This window comes from Hoplias malabaricus, chromosome 7 (assembly GCF_029633855.1).
Source record: "Hoplias malabaricus isolate fHopMal1 chromosome 7, fHopMal1.hap1, whole genome shotgun sequence".
In the NCBI taxonomy this organism is placed as follows: Eukaryota; Metazoa; Chordata; class Actinopteri; order Characiformes; family Erythrinidae; genus Hoplias; species Hoplias malabaricus.
This window is the reverse complement of record NC_089806.1, coordinates 32,034,209-32,054,759: the sequence shown is the minus strand read 5'-3', so window position 1 is coordinate 32,054,759 and position 20,551 is coordinate 32,034,209. Positions and strand designations below refer to the sequence as shown.

At 38.4% G+C, this 20,551-nt stretch overlaps 1 protein-coding gene across 1 annotated transcript in view; it reads left to right on the top strand.

Annotated features, from left to right (window-relative positions):
* The window catches only part of vta1 (vesicle (multivesicular body) trafficking 1), a 54,281-nt gene that overhangs the window by 30,652 nt on the left and 3,078 nt on the right, over positions 1-20,551 (top strand). Inside the window, exons 5-7 of the mRNA XM_066677389.1 lie at positions 1,683-1,794; positions 15,798-15,983; positions 19,682-19,759. Of these exons, the coding sequence (XP_066533486.1) occupies positions 1,683-1,794; positions 15,798-15,983; positions 19,682-19,759 (376 nt within the window). The remainder of the gene's footprint in view (positions 1-1,682; positions 1,795-15,797; positions 15,984-19,681; positions 19,760-20,551) is intronic.

Below are 20,551 nucleotides of genomic sequence, written 5' to 3'. Positions count from 1 at the left end.
CCCCCTCCATGGTGTATTCTCGCCTTGCACCCAGTGGTTCCAGGTAGGCTCTGGACCCACCACGACCCTGAACTGTATAAGCAGTTACAAATAATGAATGAATGGTTAATTAAGCCAACTGCTGTTTACATTTTACTATGCTGTCTGCGACAGTGCTGAACCTACCAAATTAAAGGTACTGTATTTTTATTCTTGCTTGGTATATATAAAAAATAAACCACCTGCTTAACAATATATTAATATCCACTTGCAGTTGTGTGGCCCAAACTGGTCCAAGGCCCACTCAGCCAAGTGCTAATTTCCCACATGAGTGTTTATGTGTGAAGATGCACTCCCCTTTATTTTTTTCTTCACAGTTCCACAGGACGAGCATAGAGCATAGACCTCTAAATACAATAGATTTTGTTCTTCAAACACGGAAAAATGTTACACACAGCCAGGAAATAGTTAGTCAAAACTGATGCCAAACAATCAACTCCTTGTATGTTGTAGTGCAGAAAAAATATTAAATTCAGTTGTAAATTTAAAACTGTGTTTGGTTTTTTGTGGGTTTCTACACATTGCAATGAAATATAGTTTTAAAAGTAATCATACAAACAATCAGTTCTGATACTTTTCTGATAGCAGTGCAGTGGCTGAACTAGATGGCATTTATGTTTTGCAACCATGAGAGACTTGACTTGGACTTGCAGACTAGCACGACTTGTGAACATATCTGGCGCACACACACACACACATTGTGTGAGACAGTGACAAAGATAGCAGCCTAATTGGTCTTGTGCTTATTAGACCTATGAAGTTTTTGAGGAAGTGGCTTTATATTCTTATTCTCTTTCTTATTGGTTGTCAGTTTAGAGTTGTGCAGTGCAATGGCAGTGTTTGCTAGCATTAGCTAAAATAGCTGGCAAAGTATTAAGGAGCTACTCTATCCACGCCACTGAAATTATATACCGATTTTAATGTCAAATTTTCTGCGGATTGGCTTTACATTTGTTTACCGATTAGACAAAATCGCTAAACAAAATATTACATAAAGAAAACATAATCAGATGTTGTGCAAAATAAATAAATTAATTGACACAGACTGCTGTTAGTATGAGACATCCAGCAAAGTTCTCAAATCTGCCAAGCAATAAATTATAGTACCAGGAAATTTTGCACAAGAATTAGGAAAGTCACTAGATTGAAGACTTCCAACTAGAGTGTGTGTGTGTGTGAGTGAGAGAGAGAATAACATATTAAAAATGAATTAAATTTGGAAAATTAAGTTGTATTCTTTCACAGTAAAATTTCCCATGTCATGGAAGGTGGAGGGTTTTCTTAAAGCTACCTCCCTCAAATGAGATTTTAGAGGGTGGGATGTCTGCAAATGAGGTTCTGTGGTAATTCAAATGGTGAATTAATACGTACAAACAAGTTCAACTTCAGCAACAAACAAACCGCAGTCTGCTTGTTTAAAACATGTGAAGCTTCTGAATGAACACAAACATTGGGGGGGGGGTGTTTTGATGTGAGGACATCTAGTCTTCGGAACCACGTTGAAAGTTCGACCCAAAAGCCAAATGAACAGCCTTAACACAATCTCCATCTGCAACCTCCTGCTGTATGGCTGAGCATAGTTTATCATAAGCTTTCTCACTAATAACCCCATCTTCTTCCCGACCACTCTCACCCCTTTCCAGAACATCCAGCACAGGAAGTATGCAAGATGGAAGGCAACCTACATCCACAACTGTCTGAAGAATGGTGAGGAGCCTCAGGCTGGCCCTATTGGGATGGAAGGGGAAGCATATGGTAAGTTCTGATATAATATCAGTGGACCCTTCCCCCAACAAACCAAACGTGTGAGTCTTGCTAACAAAATACATACCAGGCCAAGCCTTTCCCCCAGCCACATGGAGCTTGGCTTCCTCAGTGCAAGGCCTGAAGCAGAAAAGGTTAGCACATTGTACACCTTATCAGATTGAGAAAGGCCTGAAGTAGAGCACCTTCCAGCTCTGCACTAAGACGCTGGCAGCTATTTATGTACCGATTCTTTTACTTATTGCTATCACACAACAACATCGGGGCTGCTTTCCTCTGTAATAGTGTGAAAATGACCCGCTGATGCATGACTTATCAATTTTGAAGGTTAGGAATGTAATTAAGAAAACTGAAGGGCTCTTGTATTAATGTTCTGCTTGACACTGATTACAGCGAAAGTAAATGAATAAGCAGTGCACAGTTCTCAGTTTTGTCCTGTTGAATTATTTTAGGTCTATAGTGATTACACATTAAAAAGAATGTCAGCATATTTTACCGTCTTATGGTGCTTACATTAAACAACAGGCTCTGTGCAGACACGTACCCTTAAGACCAAAATTATTCATATACATGTGCCAGAATTTGATTTATAATGAATTGTTATTTGACAGATAGGTTTCTACTTGCTGCAAATAACGTAAACAAATGATAAAGTTTCTATTGTTGTATTTTATTAATATATTGCAAACTCTATGATAAAATCGTAGTAACACACAAGTCCTTGAGGCTTATTGCTTTATTTGATTGCTGCAATAGCAAAAACAAGCTTTACTATTGATTACTGAGAAAATGTATGAATAATGTTGGACGTTGCATTTTTCATTGAAATGTAAAAACTTACATAGAAGTAGTTTATATATTCATTCAGCACAATGTCAGACCATCTATCACTTGTTAATGTCATTTCTTGTCAGAAGGAAATCAAATCAATATTCACAATAAATCAAAAAATGGCATGAGTATAAATTACTTTGGGCTTCACTTTATATAATAAGCATGTAGGCCAATGTTATGTGGACCAAAAAAAAAACATTTTTACAACTTTCTGTGAACAGTAATGATATATAAAGAAGGAAAGGACGTGATAGCAACCAGGTGCTGCTGTTTAGATATAGTAAACATCATGATGTATTTGTCCAAGGAAGAGGAAACAAATATAATTTTATAAGCAATGGCACGTAAACAAACAATGGCTCTCAGATGGTAGCAATTATCTTGTTTTTCATTCATATATACAGTTCATTCAGAAGCTTGTGTCACCATCAAGGCTTTGATTTACCCCCTGAAGGGGCAGAACATGTGAAGCCACTTTGGAGCATGTGCTTTAAGAGCTGAGATTAGTACAATTTGGTTTACATTGAAATCTGAGAATAGCATCAGTGTTTAAATCACCAAAAGCAAAGGCAAACTTAATTAACATCTTTTGACTGTGTTTTGTTAGCTTTAAAAACGAAGTTTATCTTCTGTGTTTTATGAGTTGTTTTATGAGGGAAAATTGTGCTTTCTCAGGCTGATTAAATTGAGCAGCAAATGTCTTGCGAGGAGACACCGAGGGTGGATTGCTCATCATAATGATTAGCTCACTCTGCTCCACTCACCACAGCTGCTGGGCGGGCTGCTTTTGACCTGACCCGACTCATGTAGTGGATGAAGTCATCTGTAGATTCATCCTCAGGGGTACACACACGTGCAGACTCGCAAAAGACACAAGCCTAACATCAAATATGCACTCAAAACATGACCCATACCCTTTTATCAGTCAACTTGTTGCTTATGATCGAGGTTGTAATCCATCTAGTGACCGCCTTAACAAAGCTTGGATTTCCAAAGTGGACAGAAAATATATTTGAAAACTACAATAAAGACGAGCTTAAATCCTGATAGTTTATTCTAGGTAAATTGCTACTGAGAGTGTACATAGAGTGTACAATCACTCTATGATTGTGGGGAAACACAGTCCTCTCTGGTTGTTTACATTCAGAAGCTCTACGTCTTTTAAGGTGGAATGGTGTGTTTGGAAGGAAAAGAACGACTGTTTGTGTATGGCTGACATTTTAAATTGTCTAAGTTTTTATTCACTGTTTGAATTACTAGAGAAACTCATGTGTAACGCGACTTTAGTTTAGTTTTGTAGCACTGTCGATAATGCAGTTAGCCATCTTGTAATCGAGATTGAGACATTTACCCCTTAAGTGATCTGAAACACCAAAAATAAGTCAATATTACACCTATGGGCCAGGAATAAAGCAATATCCTCATCTTGGTTCGTGCTTTACACACAGTCAAATTTTTACGGGCGAAAAAGTTTCATGTTGAAAAATGTTCATGAAAACAAACACACATATACTAATGTTATTTTCCACACCGAGTCCAAAACTGACAGACTGCAACGCTATTTCAATTTTTCAGTTGTTCTGTTTTGTTTGAAGAAGATAAGATCAGGCTGACCAATCAGAGCTCTCTTGCCATGGGTGTACACCAAACAAATGAGCATCATGATGGCCGCAGATTAGCTCATTTGTTCCTAGCTGAACACAAAATTTTATAGAACATACAAAACGCTAACAAGAATTATGGAATTAAAAAAAAGTTAAAGGGAAATAATCATTTACTTTTTAATGAGAAAAGCAACACAGAGACTCAAACACAAACTCCTCACACTGACCTACAGAAATACCTTCAGAACACCTCTTATACAGCTTTAGATCCTGAATGAGCTGCTGAATTCCCCTTGTTGTCTCATCTGAAGCCCAGTGCGTGCATTGTTTAGTTGTAGCGCTTGATATCAAATGATAAATTGGTCAACGCTGCTGCTGCTACTTAATTTTTCTTTCTATTTGAGCATCTTCCTGCAATTTCAGAGTGTTTAGACAATTAAAATGTCAGACTTGATCTTGGTATGAAGTTTCCACTACGTTAAAAGTCACTCTTTTATTTTTCCCCCCTCCTAAAAAATGCTTCAATAACTGAAGTCAGGACAGTGCAGTTTGGAGCAGCATCTGATTTATATTATAGGATTAATGCATGCTGGTTATATAAATGAATTATATGAGATACATGGCAGTGTATTTTAGTTATTTTGACTAAACTGTTAAAAGGGTTTGATGACAGTAGTGCCTTGCTGTGTGACTTTATTAGCCATTGTTTTAGTGCTCTCTTATGGTTCTAGCTACATTCTTTCTTTGCTGAGGCCTACAATGAGCAGCTGGGCCTCCCCACTGAAATGGTGACCTCATGCTAGGTTCTTCCCAATAATGTGCACCATCCCCAACAGAACGCTGATATCATTCTCCTTGTTGAATGTGGTTGCTATATTGCAGGATTTCTGTTTCTCCACATGTCTGTCAGAGAAGCTGTGTGGAGGGGTCCTTTTACAGCAAATGAATGTACTAATGCTGCATAACCAACATCACAGGGTTGTTTAACATCATATTAGCAACAGGGCTCCTGATCAAATGAGGCATTACTAATGTGCTGATCAGTCTGTCAAAGCTAAACACTCACAGTACATAGTGCTGAAATAAAAAGATCAGATTATTCTGCACAGGAGATGGAATATTATAAGCTAAGCCTGCCAATATATCCTATTCAGTATGTGGCTTTTATTTATGTATTTCTAGTGCATATTTATGTTTTTATTTATATTATTTGATATAACTTTTACTGTATTAGGCACTGCATTTATCACTTTTACAACATTTAGTCTATTTTGCATGTATTGCTGTTAACATTTGAACACAAAGCACATACACGATTAGCCATAACATTTTGATGTGTTAGTGTGTGTTGTGCTGGTACAAGTGGATCAGACACAGCAGGTCTGCTGGAGTTACAGAGCAACAGGTGGACTTCAGTTTGTAATTGTAGAACAACACAGTCCTCCTGTAGTGTCAATTTGGCAGAGAATGGACAATTAATGCAGAAATAAGGTGGTAGTCATAATGTTATGGTTGATCGATGTATGCTTCCTCAGTCAATATTTTTGCAATGCTTGTATCACATGTCACGTCTAATGCAGCTCTAATTATTCAACTTATATAGGAAGGAATCTTTTAATTGGGAGTAATTATATTAATTCTATTGTGCAGCTCTAGTCCAAGACAACTTTACCATCTACGATGCTGGTATGCATTACTCAACATGTGACAAGATTTATTGCTGGTTTCAGCTAGCAAATTGCCTCTCAATCTCTTGTTGACAATATTAATTTAACTGAGCACATTCAAATGAATGTTGTGTCTTGGCATTGACCTCTCTGCTTGTGATATGCTTTGTGTTCAAAAATACTCTTAAAATGAGAGCAATAACATTTTCATTTTACTTTATTTAATATCTTATTGTTCTGTCTTTTGTCCGACAGTGACACTTATTGTTCATATTGACTTCATTGGCTCTAAAATGCCCAACTCTCTGCAGCACTGATTTATTATATGTTCATTCTCATCTCTATATAATTGTGTTTTGAATGCCTTGAACTATAAAGCTTCTTGAGACAGCAGTTCAGGGACTCAGGTACACTGCACTGATCAGAAATATCCTGTAATTGGTAGCTTTGGAATAGCAATAGTATAGATAATATTTATTATTACTCATTAAAATGAATTCTGATTCATGTGAATTGACATTCTTTCTTCTTTCATTAACAATGTTTTACAATTCTCCTTATTGTCTTACTGCAATTTAGTTCAAATGTATACAATATATGTATAATTTCATAAAGAATGTTCTGCTTGAAATTAGATGCCACTACCAAATCATACGATCGATGTTTGACAATTGCAAATGTGCATTGTCAGAAAAGAAAACACTGCTTGTGCTGTTAGCGGAAGCGAAAATGTAATGCCTTTTACGTTGTTGAAACATGGCTGTGAATATATGACTGGCTGAAAGAAATACTGGTTGCATTTACATGACAGATAACAGATTTAAGAATTGCGTGGAAGTTTCTTACCACTGTTGATTGAACGTGGAGTTCATAGCAGTTTGATGTAGCCTGCAGTATTTACCAAGAAAACTAACCTATTTGATTCCTGGTGTTTATTTTCTTTTTGACACATTCAGCAACAACACAAGGCATTTGGAGAGCTCTATGATGTTCTGACCATGTTGAGGCAAGATACATTCATTCATATAGCATCTTTCGTACACTGCGGTCATTGAAAGTGTTTTACGAGTGAAGCTAAATTCACACACTGGCCTTGTGCTAGTATTGAGATCAACAACCTGATAGTGGCAGGTTTATATTGTTGGGTTTTTTTTTAAACTAAAAGCTGAGCTTACATTTAGACAATGTCAAATTTATTTAAGCAATATACAGGGAATAAAGACTTTTGTAGATGGTATCAAGGGAAAATGCAGGAAAAAAAGAAACCGCTTTCACTTCATGATGCTACGTCTAAAGTGCAATAATAAGCCTAGTGAAATTTCCTTGAGAAAATACAAAGGTAACAGATATGATAGAATAGAAATAAAAACAAATATATTAAGATTATTAGATATAAACATGATTAAAATTTAGTCAAACAAAGAAAAGCATTGGAACCTTCATGAAATCTAGCACCTTAAAAAGGCATTTGAATGGAAAGTTACAATTTTATCAAAATAGAAACATTTAATTCAGTTAAAAACTGAAACAAGACAATAAAGTTAAATACTAAAGAGTGAAGTGCTATTTAAAAAAACAAATACAGTAAAACTTTTTAAAAGATATTTTACTGTCTTTTAACATATTAAAAGGGAGACTAAAGTGCTGTGAGATAAGAGTCCAAGTTTTATTGTGGGAGTGCTGTTGGATCACCTGTCATAATGTTATATCCAGTTTACAGACTGTGCAAAGACTGTTGTGAATATGATAGCATATGGACAGAGTGATTCATATCAAGATAGCCCACAGGTCAAACTGTGTCAAACCATCCTGTGGTCATTTTCTGGATGAGGGTATGTATGCCACATATGGAGAACAAACACAGAACAATGCCACTTGCAGGACATCTGCCCCCTCTTCTAATGACCAGGTACGCAGGGGTGTGGCAGCTGTCAAGTGAACACTTTCCAGGGTCAACACACAGAAACACATACCTAGTTGTTAGATCCAGGCATGTGCACCCCAGCTTGCTGATGTCCTCAAAGATTTAATATTTCAGTGAACCAAGAATTTGTACCACCATTTTTCAAGTCCATCACAGTCAGTACCAAAGATATCGCATGGTTAAGTGACCACCATCCTGTAGCATTCACTGCCTTTGTGCTTTGAACGATTTTCACTGCACTTGTTAAAAAACCTTGTCCTAATATCACACTGGATTTCCACCAAATTGCATCGAAGATGCCATGTCCTCAGCTCTCATATCTGTTTTTTCAAGTGGGAAAAGCATGTTATCTTAGAATGTTGTGCCTGTATTTCTGGACAGCGTTCAGTCTATTTGACTTTTGGAGCATTTCTTTTCAACTGTTTCCTCTACTTCCTGACTGAGAGGCCACAGTCTGTTTAGGCTAAAAGAAAACCTCTATTGTCATTATAATTTAAGTTTAAGAGGACCAGGGCTGTTCACACTCCCATTTACATCAGTGGAACAAGTATGGAGAAAGTCAAAAGCACAAATTAATCAAATTTCAGCACCTCCTAACTGGGAATGAAGATATCTACACTTGAAGCTCAAACTCCTTTCTCTAATCCCACTATATTCTACATAGGAACTACTGTGGTGCTTGAAAGTTTGTGAACCCTTTAGAAATGGTCTATATTTCAGTATAAATATCATCAGATTTTCAAAGAAGTCCTAAAAGTTGATAAGTAGAACCAAATCAAATGAGACAAAAAAATATCAGGCCTGGTAATTTATTTATTGAGGAGAATTATCTCGTATTACATATGTGAGTGGAAAAAATATGTGAATCTTTTGCTTTCAGTATCTGTTGTGATCTTTTCAATCAAAGATGGCAGGCTATACCGATTATGATACTACCACCGCCATGTTTCACAGATGGGATGACTGTTTATGGTGGAATGCATTGTTTTGCTTTCTCCAAACATAATACTTCTATGTCATTTCATAAATATATATTTTATTTTTATCAGTCCACAAAACATTTTTTTTGTTTGTTTTTTGTAAATCAGTCCACAAAACTACGTTTTCTGGCTTGATATTTTGCAAATGACAGCAATGTACTTTTTGGAGAGTAGCAGCTTTCTTCTTGCAACCCTGCCTTGCTACTTTTTTCCCCATGGACTCCTAAATACTAACATTACCCTATGTCAGAAAAGGCTTTAGCACCATTTTGCCTCTATCCACTCACTAAATACTTATCTTTCATCTACACACACATACAACAGACAGTGAAATCTGCTTTTTATCAGCTAAGGCTGATATATAACAATGTCACAATGATAATGAAAACATGCAATCCAAACCTGAAACCACTTTTCATAAACTGCACAATGTTCTAATGCATGTGGGAATGTTCCTCAGCCTTGTAGAACAGAACAGTTTACAAGTGCAAAGCATAAACATACACACTTGCTCTGCATCATTTTAAGGAACTTCAACTGCACTCAACTCTCCAACAAGGAGAGTAAAATATTAGAACATATATAAACTGTGCTAAAGAATGCATATTGTGCTGTCCCCCCTCTCATTGTGAAGTCCATCTTCAAAGGACAGACTACAGGACTGGAGGCCACTGATTGGAGTGTGGTTGAACAACTTGAATGAATACACAGACATTGTGACATCTTACATCAGCTTCTGTGAGAACATCAGTTCCCATCAGGAACACAAAATACAACAATGACCATTCTAATTCAACACCAAACTCAGACAGCTGTGTCAGTTTAAAGAGGACACATACAGAAGTGGGGATATTATTATTAAAAAAATAATAATAAAATAAAATAGCAGCCAAAAAGAGCTACCCCAGCAAGCTTAGTATTATGTCCTCTGCCGATGACCCATCAGCTGTGTGGAAAAGCCTGTGTAATATCTCTAGCTACAAGAAGCCCCCACCAGACAATGGGGAGATTGTCATATTGCTGAGTTGAACGCCTTCTGTTGCAGACTTGAAAAGCCCAGTATAACACACCGCTCTAGCTCTCATTCAAACCACAGCACAGGCTTCAGTATCACCGCCCCCTTAAATTCGAGTGCCACATAACCAACACAAAAAGTGAGGAAGGCAAAAGGCCCAGAGGGTATTTCACTCTTCTGTCTGAAGTTTTATGTTGACCAGTGTGGAAGTATTTTCAAAAAGATTTTCAACAGACCACTGGAGCTTTGCAAAATGCAAAAAAGCTACCCTATCTGAACTAAATCACTAAAGACCCATTGCCCTGATGCCTGTAGTCATGAGACTGGTTGTGGCACACCTAATGGACATCTCAAAGCCCCCTGTTGGACTCCCTGCAGTGTGCATATCAAGCCAACAGGTTCTAAGGATGATGCTATGAACAAGAATTCACATTATAAGCCTAATTCATCATCAACCAACCAAGAGCATATGTTAGAATACTGTTTGTGTACCTCAGTTCTGCATTTAACACCCTCATTCCATAACTACTCCACTATAAACTCTCACACCTCAGTGTGTCAGTGTACACCTTCCAGCAGATGACCTGCTTCCTCACAGGCAGGGAACAACAATTCAGGATTGGTATCAGCATCTGTATTTTTCCCTTGTTCAACATTTTTATTTGTTCCATGATGTCCAAAGAAATGTCAGACTAAATCTCGCACCATGAATTTGCTGCTGTCTTCAGACTCTGTATTGTGTAAAAAAAAAAAAAAGAGTTTATATTTCTGGAATTCTGCAAAAGGAGCAATCACAAGTCTGCTATTTTGACCAATCAGAATTCAAATGGAAGAATCCAGTCTGTGAGTCCAACTTAATGCACTGAAAGGATCAGACTCTTCGTCAACTTGGGGCCAGAGCATCCGTGGCGGAGACCACTGTATTCTTAGTGCACTCATAACATTTGTAATTATGGCTGAAGCTCATTAGATCCACAGAATACCATGCAATCATAATTATTAGTATTTTTTAGATACTTAAAATATTCTGGTGTTTATCACAAAGGTAGTGTCAAGTTTAAAACATACCCCTAGAAACAATAGAAATAAGAGAATGTAGCCTACAGCCTCTTTATATCTGCATAAAGCTTGTGTACACAAAAGGAGTCATCCTGAATGCGGTCAAAATTTGGCACAACATTACTACTGTAAAAATGTGATTGTGCAAAATAGCAGCCTGTGTTGGAAATGAAGCCACTTCCAGTGTAGATATCAAGGGCTTGTTCTAACAAAAGCACAGCAATTCATAGATGCAGGTTATTTTACACTTTTTGAAGTATTATTTATTGTGTTGACCTACCACCTGTCTGGCTGTGACACACATTACTCTAAATACCCATCTCTCCAGTATGTATGCATGTGTGATAGAACTCATTCAGAACAATAAAATGCTGCTAAATAGTAGTACTGTTACTGCTCTCAGGCATAAGCTGTAAATGTGTATGTATATATATATATATCCATCCATTATCTGTAACCGCTTATCCAATTTTAGGGTCGCGGGTCACCTGGAATCATTGGGCGCAAGGCGGGAATACACCCTGGAGGGGACGCCAGTCCTTCACAGGGCAACACAGACAAACACACATTCACTCACACCTACGGACACTTTCGAGTCGCCAATCCACCTGCAACGTGTGTTTTTGGACTGTGGGAGGAAACCGGAGCACCCGGAGGAAACCCACGCGGACACGGGGAGAACACACCAACTCCTCACAGACAGTCACCCGGAGCGGGAATCGAACCCACAACCTCCGGTCCCCTGGAGCTGTGTGACTGCAACACTACCTGCTGCGCCACCGTGCCGCCCTATATATATGTATGTATGTATATAGATAGATAGATAGATAGATAGATAGATAGATAGATAGATATGTAAAAAGTGTGAAAATATTTACATTTTTGCCATATTGCCTAACAATATTAGTTCCGACTTTTCTGCAGCTCTCCACTTCTGAGACTTAATCTAACACACTTCAAGCCTTCAGTTTAAATGTTGTCTGGTTCCAGCAGTTGAAACATAGCAGTCCATTTCTCTCATGGATTTTGGCTCATTACATGACTCTTCTTGCATGTTCCAAGTAACATTCCAGCACCCTGTCCTCTGCACCAGATGAAATTTTCATATGTTTGTAATTTATTCCCCACAGTCTCTGTCACTAATTATCACTGAAGTTATTATTCTCTGCTGAACTTGGCAGGCAGCACAATGTGGGTCAGAATTCTGTGGCCAGCGCGTCGAGGCCAAGCTTGGCCATTTAGACTGAGACTCCTTACTGGTTATTGGCATGGATTTGTGATTATTTCAATGCATGTTTGACCAAATGCTTCACTCAAGCCTCTGTTTTACTTTCACTTATCAATTTTGCCATTACAGCAGTCTTCATCTAAAGCACTAAGAATCCCTTTAAAATCAACTGTCAAAAATGCACTCTTAAAAAATATGGTTCTTCAATGGTTATTTAGTAAAAAAAAATTATGTAGAACCACGAATAATAAACAAGTCTTGTGCATGATTAAAAGTTTCCTTCATCACATTCATGGAAAATGTGCTGATCTATATGGCACAATCAAAAGGTTCTCCTATAGTTACAATATCAAGTTTGTTACGATAGATAAACTGTTTTTAGTGTCATACAGAACCCCTTTCTTAAAGGTGCTCAATAGAACCATCTATAGCACATTCTTTGTCATTCTAAAGAACGATTTCACCGTGAAAACACTTTAATTATGTAAAGGGTTTAGGGTTCAATATTAAACCATTTTTTTTACTTAAGAACCCTTGAAGGACCATCATTTTAAAGCGTGCCAAAATAATAATCTGTTTGTAATGTTACTGTTTTAAATGGTAAATCTATAGGCAGAATATAGGACTGGCCTATTCTCAGTCCAGCAGTGACACATGAGGGCTGTAAAAACTCCAGCAGCACTGCTGTGTCGGATCCACTAGTGCCTGCGTAACACACACTAGTACACCACCACTACATCAATGTCACTGCAATACTGAGAAAGATCCAGATCATACCTGCTCTGTGGTGGTCCTGACTGTTGAAGAGCAGGGTGAAATGGGAATAAGAAAGTATGCAGAGAAAGAGGTGGACTACAGTATGTAATTATAGAATTACAGAGTGTCCTGTATGGTTAGTGGAGCTGATAAAATGTAGCAATAATAATAATATATTATTGGATAATTATTATGAATAATTTAATTATCTACAATGAGTGTAGATACAAGGAAGCTTTTCCTAATCCAGTGATTGTTCTGTGTAGAAAAAACGAGGAGTAGAATTTTTATTATAATTGTTATTGGTTTTGTATATATTATGAATTAATTTTGCTTACAATTCGTCCAGATTTTAGCCAGCATTTCTAAGATCTCACAGTGCTTTAGAGCGTTTCCTGCAAGTTAGTTGAATATATCTATAACTTCTTTTTTAAATTGGCTGTTCACACATCAGCATACAGCTGAATATAACAGGCTTGTAATGTTATTTAAATTATTCAGCTGATATTTTTTAGCAAAATTATTCGGCAAATAGGGTGTCATAATGTGCCCCTGGTTATCATGTTTAAACAGTGCAGCCAAAGGAAAGTAATAGCTCTAGACCGCTAAGGGTTAAATGCTTGCATTCATCTTTAAAGCCTGAACTCAGTTCCCCAGTTGCGGATCATTATCTCAGAGTACAATGGGAATGGCCATTATGTGGTTGTATCTCAGTCCTATCTCGAACTCTCTCTGCTGTGGCAACACAAAGCTGTCCAATGTGTGTCCACGTCCTGCTCAGGGATGGCAGAGAGACGGCGTCTGGAGGGAGAGAGATTAAGTTCTGTGAGGAAACTCGGAAGGAACCAGCTCAGAGATCCAGCATGTCCTGTGGGACTGGCAAACCATCCCCCTCTAATCCGCCATCGCTTCAGCATCTGCACTCCAACCATATGTAGCCATTATTTTCACAAGAGCACAATTTTTTTTTTTTTTTTTTTGACCCAACCCTTATTATTTTTCAAAAATTATGAAAATAAAAGCCTAGAAGGGAAAAAAATGCTGCAGGGAATGTTGAAATCAAACCATTTTCAAGCTTTGTTTCCTGCTGAAGTGTGGAAATATGTTTTTCATTTTGTTCTCACTTCTTCCCAGCGAAAAAACAGAACAGTAAAGTTTTATCTTTCATTAAATATAGTTGTTGCAAGCATATTGTAAATAATTGCAGCTTGTTTTGATGTCATTTAATATTCTGATTCAATCAAATCTGTCAGTTTTAGAAAAACATTGACAGCAATGGGATTGCACAGAGGGTTTTTAATAAGTTGTAGTTGTGGTGGTCCTGGCCACAGATTGTTGGAGTTTCCTCAGTATCTGCTTGAATATTTGCTTTGTTTTTCCACTTTAGGGCATCCCAGGATGAGATTGGCTATGGATTTCAAGCATAGTAAAGTCAGCTGAGATTTCACAATACTTGTTTTTTCATCATTTAATAATGGTTTAATATATAGCTTGGCTGGGCTTCATATTGCTACATCCCAGCTGTTCAGTTCATTTATCACATACTCTAATCAAATCAACATAATGTCACCTCCACAAGACTTATACTTGACTGTATTTCATGTACACGGACAGAACAATAATAGCCACGCTCAGAACACCCAGTGTTTAAGAAGTATGGTTGGGAATGGACATCTGTTTTCTGTAAGTGCGGCTGTGTGAGGGGGGCCCTATTGAGCTTGTTTCTCTTGCTGCTTCTCTCCTCGATTGCTCTTTGACACTAGTGGTGTTGGGGGAGTTGGTCAGTAGGGAGGGGGATTTGGGGAGTGACTCATTTCTTCTGAGACAAAGTGGGGATTCACTCACAACATGATGGCTTCTCTAACTTTTGCACTGTATGGGGTGCCTTTGGCTAGGTCACACAGTTCAGGAATTTTACGTTTCATGCTTTACAGGCTCAATCCACAGCGGTCACTTTATTTGTCTTGGAGTGGTACATTAATTATTTTGAGTACTCTAATTGCAGTAGCAATTATGAAACACCACATGGAATTGGTGTGTGTCTCTCATATTGACCCACATTCACAGAATTTAATTTCTTAAAAACATCCCAATGTACTTTCCTACTTTTAACTTTAGACAGAAGACAACCAAACACAACTTTATGTATTGTTTTCTATTGTTAGCAGCTTAGGCATCGTCTTCCTGTTAAACAGTAATGTTTACATTTCTGTTGTAGTCAGTGTGTTTCTAAAATGACAGGTGTGTTTGCGTGACTTAAGTGACAGTTCTGTGAAGAGTGTTTTTATCTGATCAGTGATCTACACTGCTTTAGTGCCCCCCCCCCACCCCCCCCCCCCCAAAAAATAGTGTAATTATATAAACCACAAAAAGTATAAATACCTATTTTTAATGAAAATGTGCCGAATTAAATAAATGCTTTAATTGATTCCTGCATTTACACATTTCTCCCTTTCTGTAATTTCACATCAACATTTATTTATTTATTTTTGCATTTCTACATTTTTTTTTCTCCCCACACACCTTCCCATGTATCTATATGTTCATTAGTTGGGAGGTCCCAGCCTCACTCTAAAAAAAGATCGAAATTAATTCCTTGCTCCACTAATGGTTGAAGTGGAAAAAAAGGGGGAGCCCTGTTGCACTTTGGGGTCTGCCAACTCTTCGGTTTGGTGTGGAAAAGGGTAAATGGTTTTTTGTTGTTGTTGTAGTTGATTCTTTTTTCACATTTGCATTTAGGATTTGTTATGTTTTAGCAGTTTAAGAAAGGTTTAATTATTTCTTAAATCAGTCAATTGAATCATAGCTAGTAGGCATCTGTTTGGGTCTAAAATGTTTGCATGCTTTCTAGCATTATTTGGTGTGTGTGTCAGTGTGTATTATTTTGAGTAGGATCCTTTGTTAATACTTTCTTTCGTCTTTCATAGATGATGAATATGGTGCTGAAGGTGGAGGTCCTTCAGTTGCTCCTCAGGGTCCTATTCAGCCTCAGCCTTCGTTCCGTGGTGTTTCAGGCCCAGCCCCCATGCCTCCATCCAACTTCAACAACATCCAGATTCCACCTGGCTCCCACGCTCCAGCCAACACACCTGCAGAGCTCCCCCGTCCTGCAGGTAAAACATTAGTAGACTCCTCCATGACATTTTAGGTTCAGATGCATGGAAATGTTTTGTCATCACTGGTCTACATCGTATGTGCCAAGGAGCATTCAGTTACAGAATAGTTTAGACATAGGCACATGGACAATTTAGTTTAAGTGTTTTAGTGATAGCTTTTATTTTATTGCATCCATAGTCTTGGTTGTTTTTTGTTCTCTGATGTTTGGAGTTGTTTTCTGTATTGTTATTGTGTGTTGATGTTTAATGTGGATTTTAAATTAAATTTGACCTCTGAATTTAACCCATTTGTTTCCGTGAACACACTCACACTAGCGATTAGGGCCAATGAAAACACACACATACACATCTGAAGCTGCAGGCAGGCAGCCATCCTTGGTGCCCAGGGATCAGTCTTGGGATTTTCCTGACAATCAAGGGGATTGAACTAGCAACCTGGTTCTAAGTACTAAGCCCATTCCTCTAAACATTAGGCCATGGTTGCCCCTTATCATGGGCAACACAAATTCGATTAGGGACATTCATTCAATGTCTATAACCGCTTATCCAGTTCAGGGTCGCGGTGGGTCCAGAGCTTACCCGGAATCACTGAGCACAAGGTGGGAACACACCCTGGAGCCCTGCCAGTCCTTCACAGGGCAACTCATACATTTACATCTGTGGACACGTTTGTGTCACCAATCCACCTACCTGTGTTTTTGGACTGTGGGAGGAAACCGGAGCACCCGGAGGAAACTCACACAGACACAGGGAGAACACACCACACTCCTCACAGACAGTCACCCGGAGAAAATGTCCACAGACACAGACACTCCAGGTCCCTGGAGTTGTGTGACTGCGACACTACCTGCTGCATCACAGTGCCGCCCACCCTTAGGGACAATAAAGGTTTAAATTCAATTTAATTCAACATCCTTTGCAGAGAACTCACTTCAGCACATTTAAACACGCGGTAATACTTATTTGTTGAGTTTGGGTGTGGGTGGGGGGTTGTTAATTTTACAATTACATACTACTTACAATAAAAAATATTTTTAAAAAATGTGTTCATTTTCTAGGCAAAACAATTTTATATAAAATTTGTTTCTAACATTTGAAAACTGGTCACCATATTGAACCATAATTATGATTGATTCAAAGTTACAGATACAATCATTTCTCTCCAGAGTCACATTATATCTAATGTGTCTGAGAATGTAGCCACCCATACCATCTAGAGATTTTTTCAAATGTTAGTTTCACACATTTGTCTTTTCAAGTTGCTACACTTTGAACGTAGATCCTAAGGGAAATTGTGCCATGCTGAATAACAAGCAGAAGCAAACACACTGTGAATCAGGTCTGCCTTTCTGCAGTCTGTTTATTCTGGCATTCTTCTCATGTTCTAATCATTTTTCCTCAGTGGCTCACTGAGGCTGAGAAACTGGGATTTCACAGTAATTGCTTTTGTTGAGGTTACCATGGCAGTTCCGTCACCTTTCGTAAATAAACCAACAGTCAAACATTGCAGAAGTGCCTGAACAGGTTACGTTGAACCTGATTCCTCCAGCTAAAAACCATATATCTGCCATTTCCCCCATATGCAGGAGCATACGTTTAAATTTCAAAGTATTGCTTAGTAAGTGGAAGAAATTATTTGCTTACCTGATTATTTTTACAAGAACATCAACCAATTTCATACTTGACTTAAAAGCACAGTGTGCACACATGGTATTTTTTTGCTCTTGGGTTTCACCTACAGTTGCAGAATGTAATTCACTTTTGCAGCACTGTCCTAAATTAAGGTGAAGGGAGGTGGGGGTAGTGTCCTATCAATCCCAATCCTATCAGTGTCCTAATCAAAATATTTGCATAGTTACGTTTCTGTCGTACTGAGCCTTGGGTAGCAAATACAGAGGCTGTTTTCTCTATTACTGCTCAGGGAAACATCATGATTATTTTCAAAATGAGTATCCTTTCCCTCGAAACATTTATTCATCTAACACACCCTTACTGAGTTGTGGTGGGTGTGCTGGAGCTGGAAAACACTGAATGTGCCGGTTAGGGTTATCAAATATCGCAGTCTGTTTGGGGTCACATTGTCTGCCCCCCTTTCTCTGGCTTCCTGTTATGCTTGCTCTACCTTTTAAAACAACAAACTGCAGGGTCGTTTCCCCGGAGTCCTCTGTGATTAGTGCCTATGCTATGAAAGTGACTAATTCTCACCAAGCCACCCTGCTTAGGTTCGGACCAGTCCTGTCAGTGTGGGGCTCAACTTTTTACCTTTGAAATAATGTCATGTTGCCTGAAATGGAATCTGTTTTAGATAGTCAAAACTCAAATGAAATTTTGCATTCATATTACATCATTACAACACTCATAAATCACAGTACTTTCTGGACACTTGTTTCATCTGTTCTGAAATAAAGGGTATTAATAGAAAGTTTGAACTCATTTCAGACAGCTACAGTAACTGCTTCTAATTTTCTGAGAAGGATTTACACTAGACCTGATGTCTTAAAATCTGGACCTTGGATCCAGGTTCCATGCCAGGATATACCCAACTGTCCAGGTAGAGTGGCACACTGACCGGCCATTTTAAAATCCCAGCCTGGAATCTGGATCCAGGGTGTGGATTTGATAACGGCTCATCCCAGTGTTATTTGAAGGTGCTCTATCACTACAGTGAATGCAGTTCAGCCGCTCTATAGCCCATTGTGGAGTGGTTTATGCCTTCTAGCTAATATTTGGTCTGAAGTTTGGTCCAGCTACCCCAGAGCACCACGTTTAATATTATGCCTTAATATGTCTCCTTAATATAGTTTGTGCTGTCCCAACCGAACATTATTGTCCACAGTATGTACAGTATTAAGTACCTGAAGTCACCAATTCTAAGGTGTCTACTAGACTTGTTTTCATATTATCACTGTATTGTTAAAGTGTTAAATGAATTACTTTTATACACACTTAAATAATTTCACCATATCTGTACTGAATAACAAAAAATAGCAGCATAATGTATACACCATTTAAATTAAGTCTAAACATTTATATTTCAAACAGCTCCAGCGCACTAAAGAAAATGCACTTAAAATATTTAAGGTGGAACTGTATTGTCAATTTAAAGTGTGTATGGGGTGGGGGAGATAAACAGTTGAAAATAATTATAGTGCCATTTAAGGTGGAATGGCAAGTTTGTAATTCTGGTTAGCATACGTAATGTTTGGCATAGGACATCTTGTTCATCATTAACAATTAAATAAAATGACTCAACCTGCACATTTACATTTACCACGCTTGTGTTTAGAAGAGCATAAACATCAGTTAGCCCAGCTTACTCCTCAGTCTTCACTCACTCCAGTCTGGTTCCTGAAACCTCCCCTGGTTTTGAGGGCCCTTGGGCAGTGAAATCAGGATGGGGAGGAGATTGGGCAACACACGGTGGTTCTGTCATTGCACCATGTTTCCCTTGACACAAAACAAACCCACATTACGTGCTGGGCTGGCGGAGCTGTTTCTGAGAGAATCTGTTTGGTAGTTTGTTTTGTTTTTTTGACACTGTAATTTATGGGAGGTTTTTATACCGCAGTAATTAAATAAAACTCTATTACTAACCGTCAGGAATTTTTACCTTGGTTTACCGTGAAAACGGATACAGTTTCATGTTTTGTCTACAAACATTTAGACATATATGTATACTTTTTTGTTCATTGCAGCTGAGCCAGCCAAACCAGTGCCTGTTCCTCGGACCATGCCCGTAGTGGACCCTTCCCTCATCAGCACCAGCCAAGAAGGTACAGCAAAACTCAAAATCAATTTACTCCACCTCTATCAAATCCTTCCCATCTCACCCAAACACCACACCTGCCAAAACCAAGGGAGCCCGTAGAACTGCACCCGTCTCATACTTCCAGCCTGACTCGTCCCCGCTTGCAGCTAGAAAAGGCACAGGGAAAAAGGCTGGCACAAATTGGCCGTGCTTGTAAAGCCCTTATGGAAAACAGAACCATGGCTTTAGGTTTCTGTGGTGGGCGGTTGGGGGTTGGATTTTGACTGTGACCACAGACAAACCCCAAATAATCACTGTCTCTGCTTGATGAAAAGAAAATTACTGCACTAACAGCCGTGGTGTCACAGCAGTGCATGTTTAATAAGAGAAAATCCGCAGCTCGCCTTGGCATTCGAGCTACTAATTAAGCAATTTAGCTCTCGGGTTGGGTTAAATGATATTTAATAGCTACATATTAATGCATGACAGCCTTGCGTTCTTGTTCCGTTGGCAGATATTAGCTGGGGAGCGTGTAGCTGAACTTGGAGAAGCTAGTTTATTGTTTTAGGGTCATGTTGAGTTACATTTTGCATAAACTAATACGCTAATACTTGTATATGCTGCTTGTATGAGGCTGCATCATTCCATGAGTTAGAAATATGAGCCAGATATTAAGACAATGATTAAAAAAAAAAGTGACTTTCCCAGAATGGCCTAAAAGAATGCTTCCAAAGCTTTTAAGCAACAGTGGTGGTGATGGTGATGGTGATGGTGGTCCCTGTCCAGGCTTCTTATCCTGGCTTCATCACAAAACTGT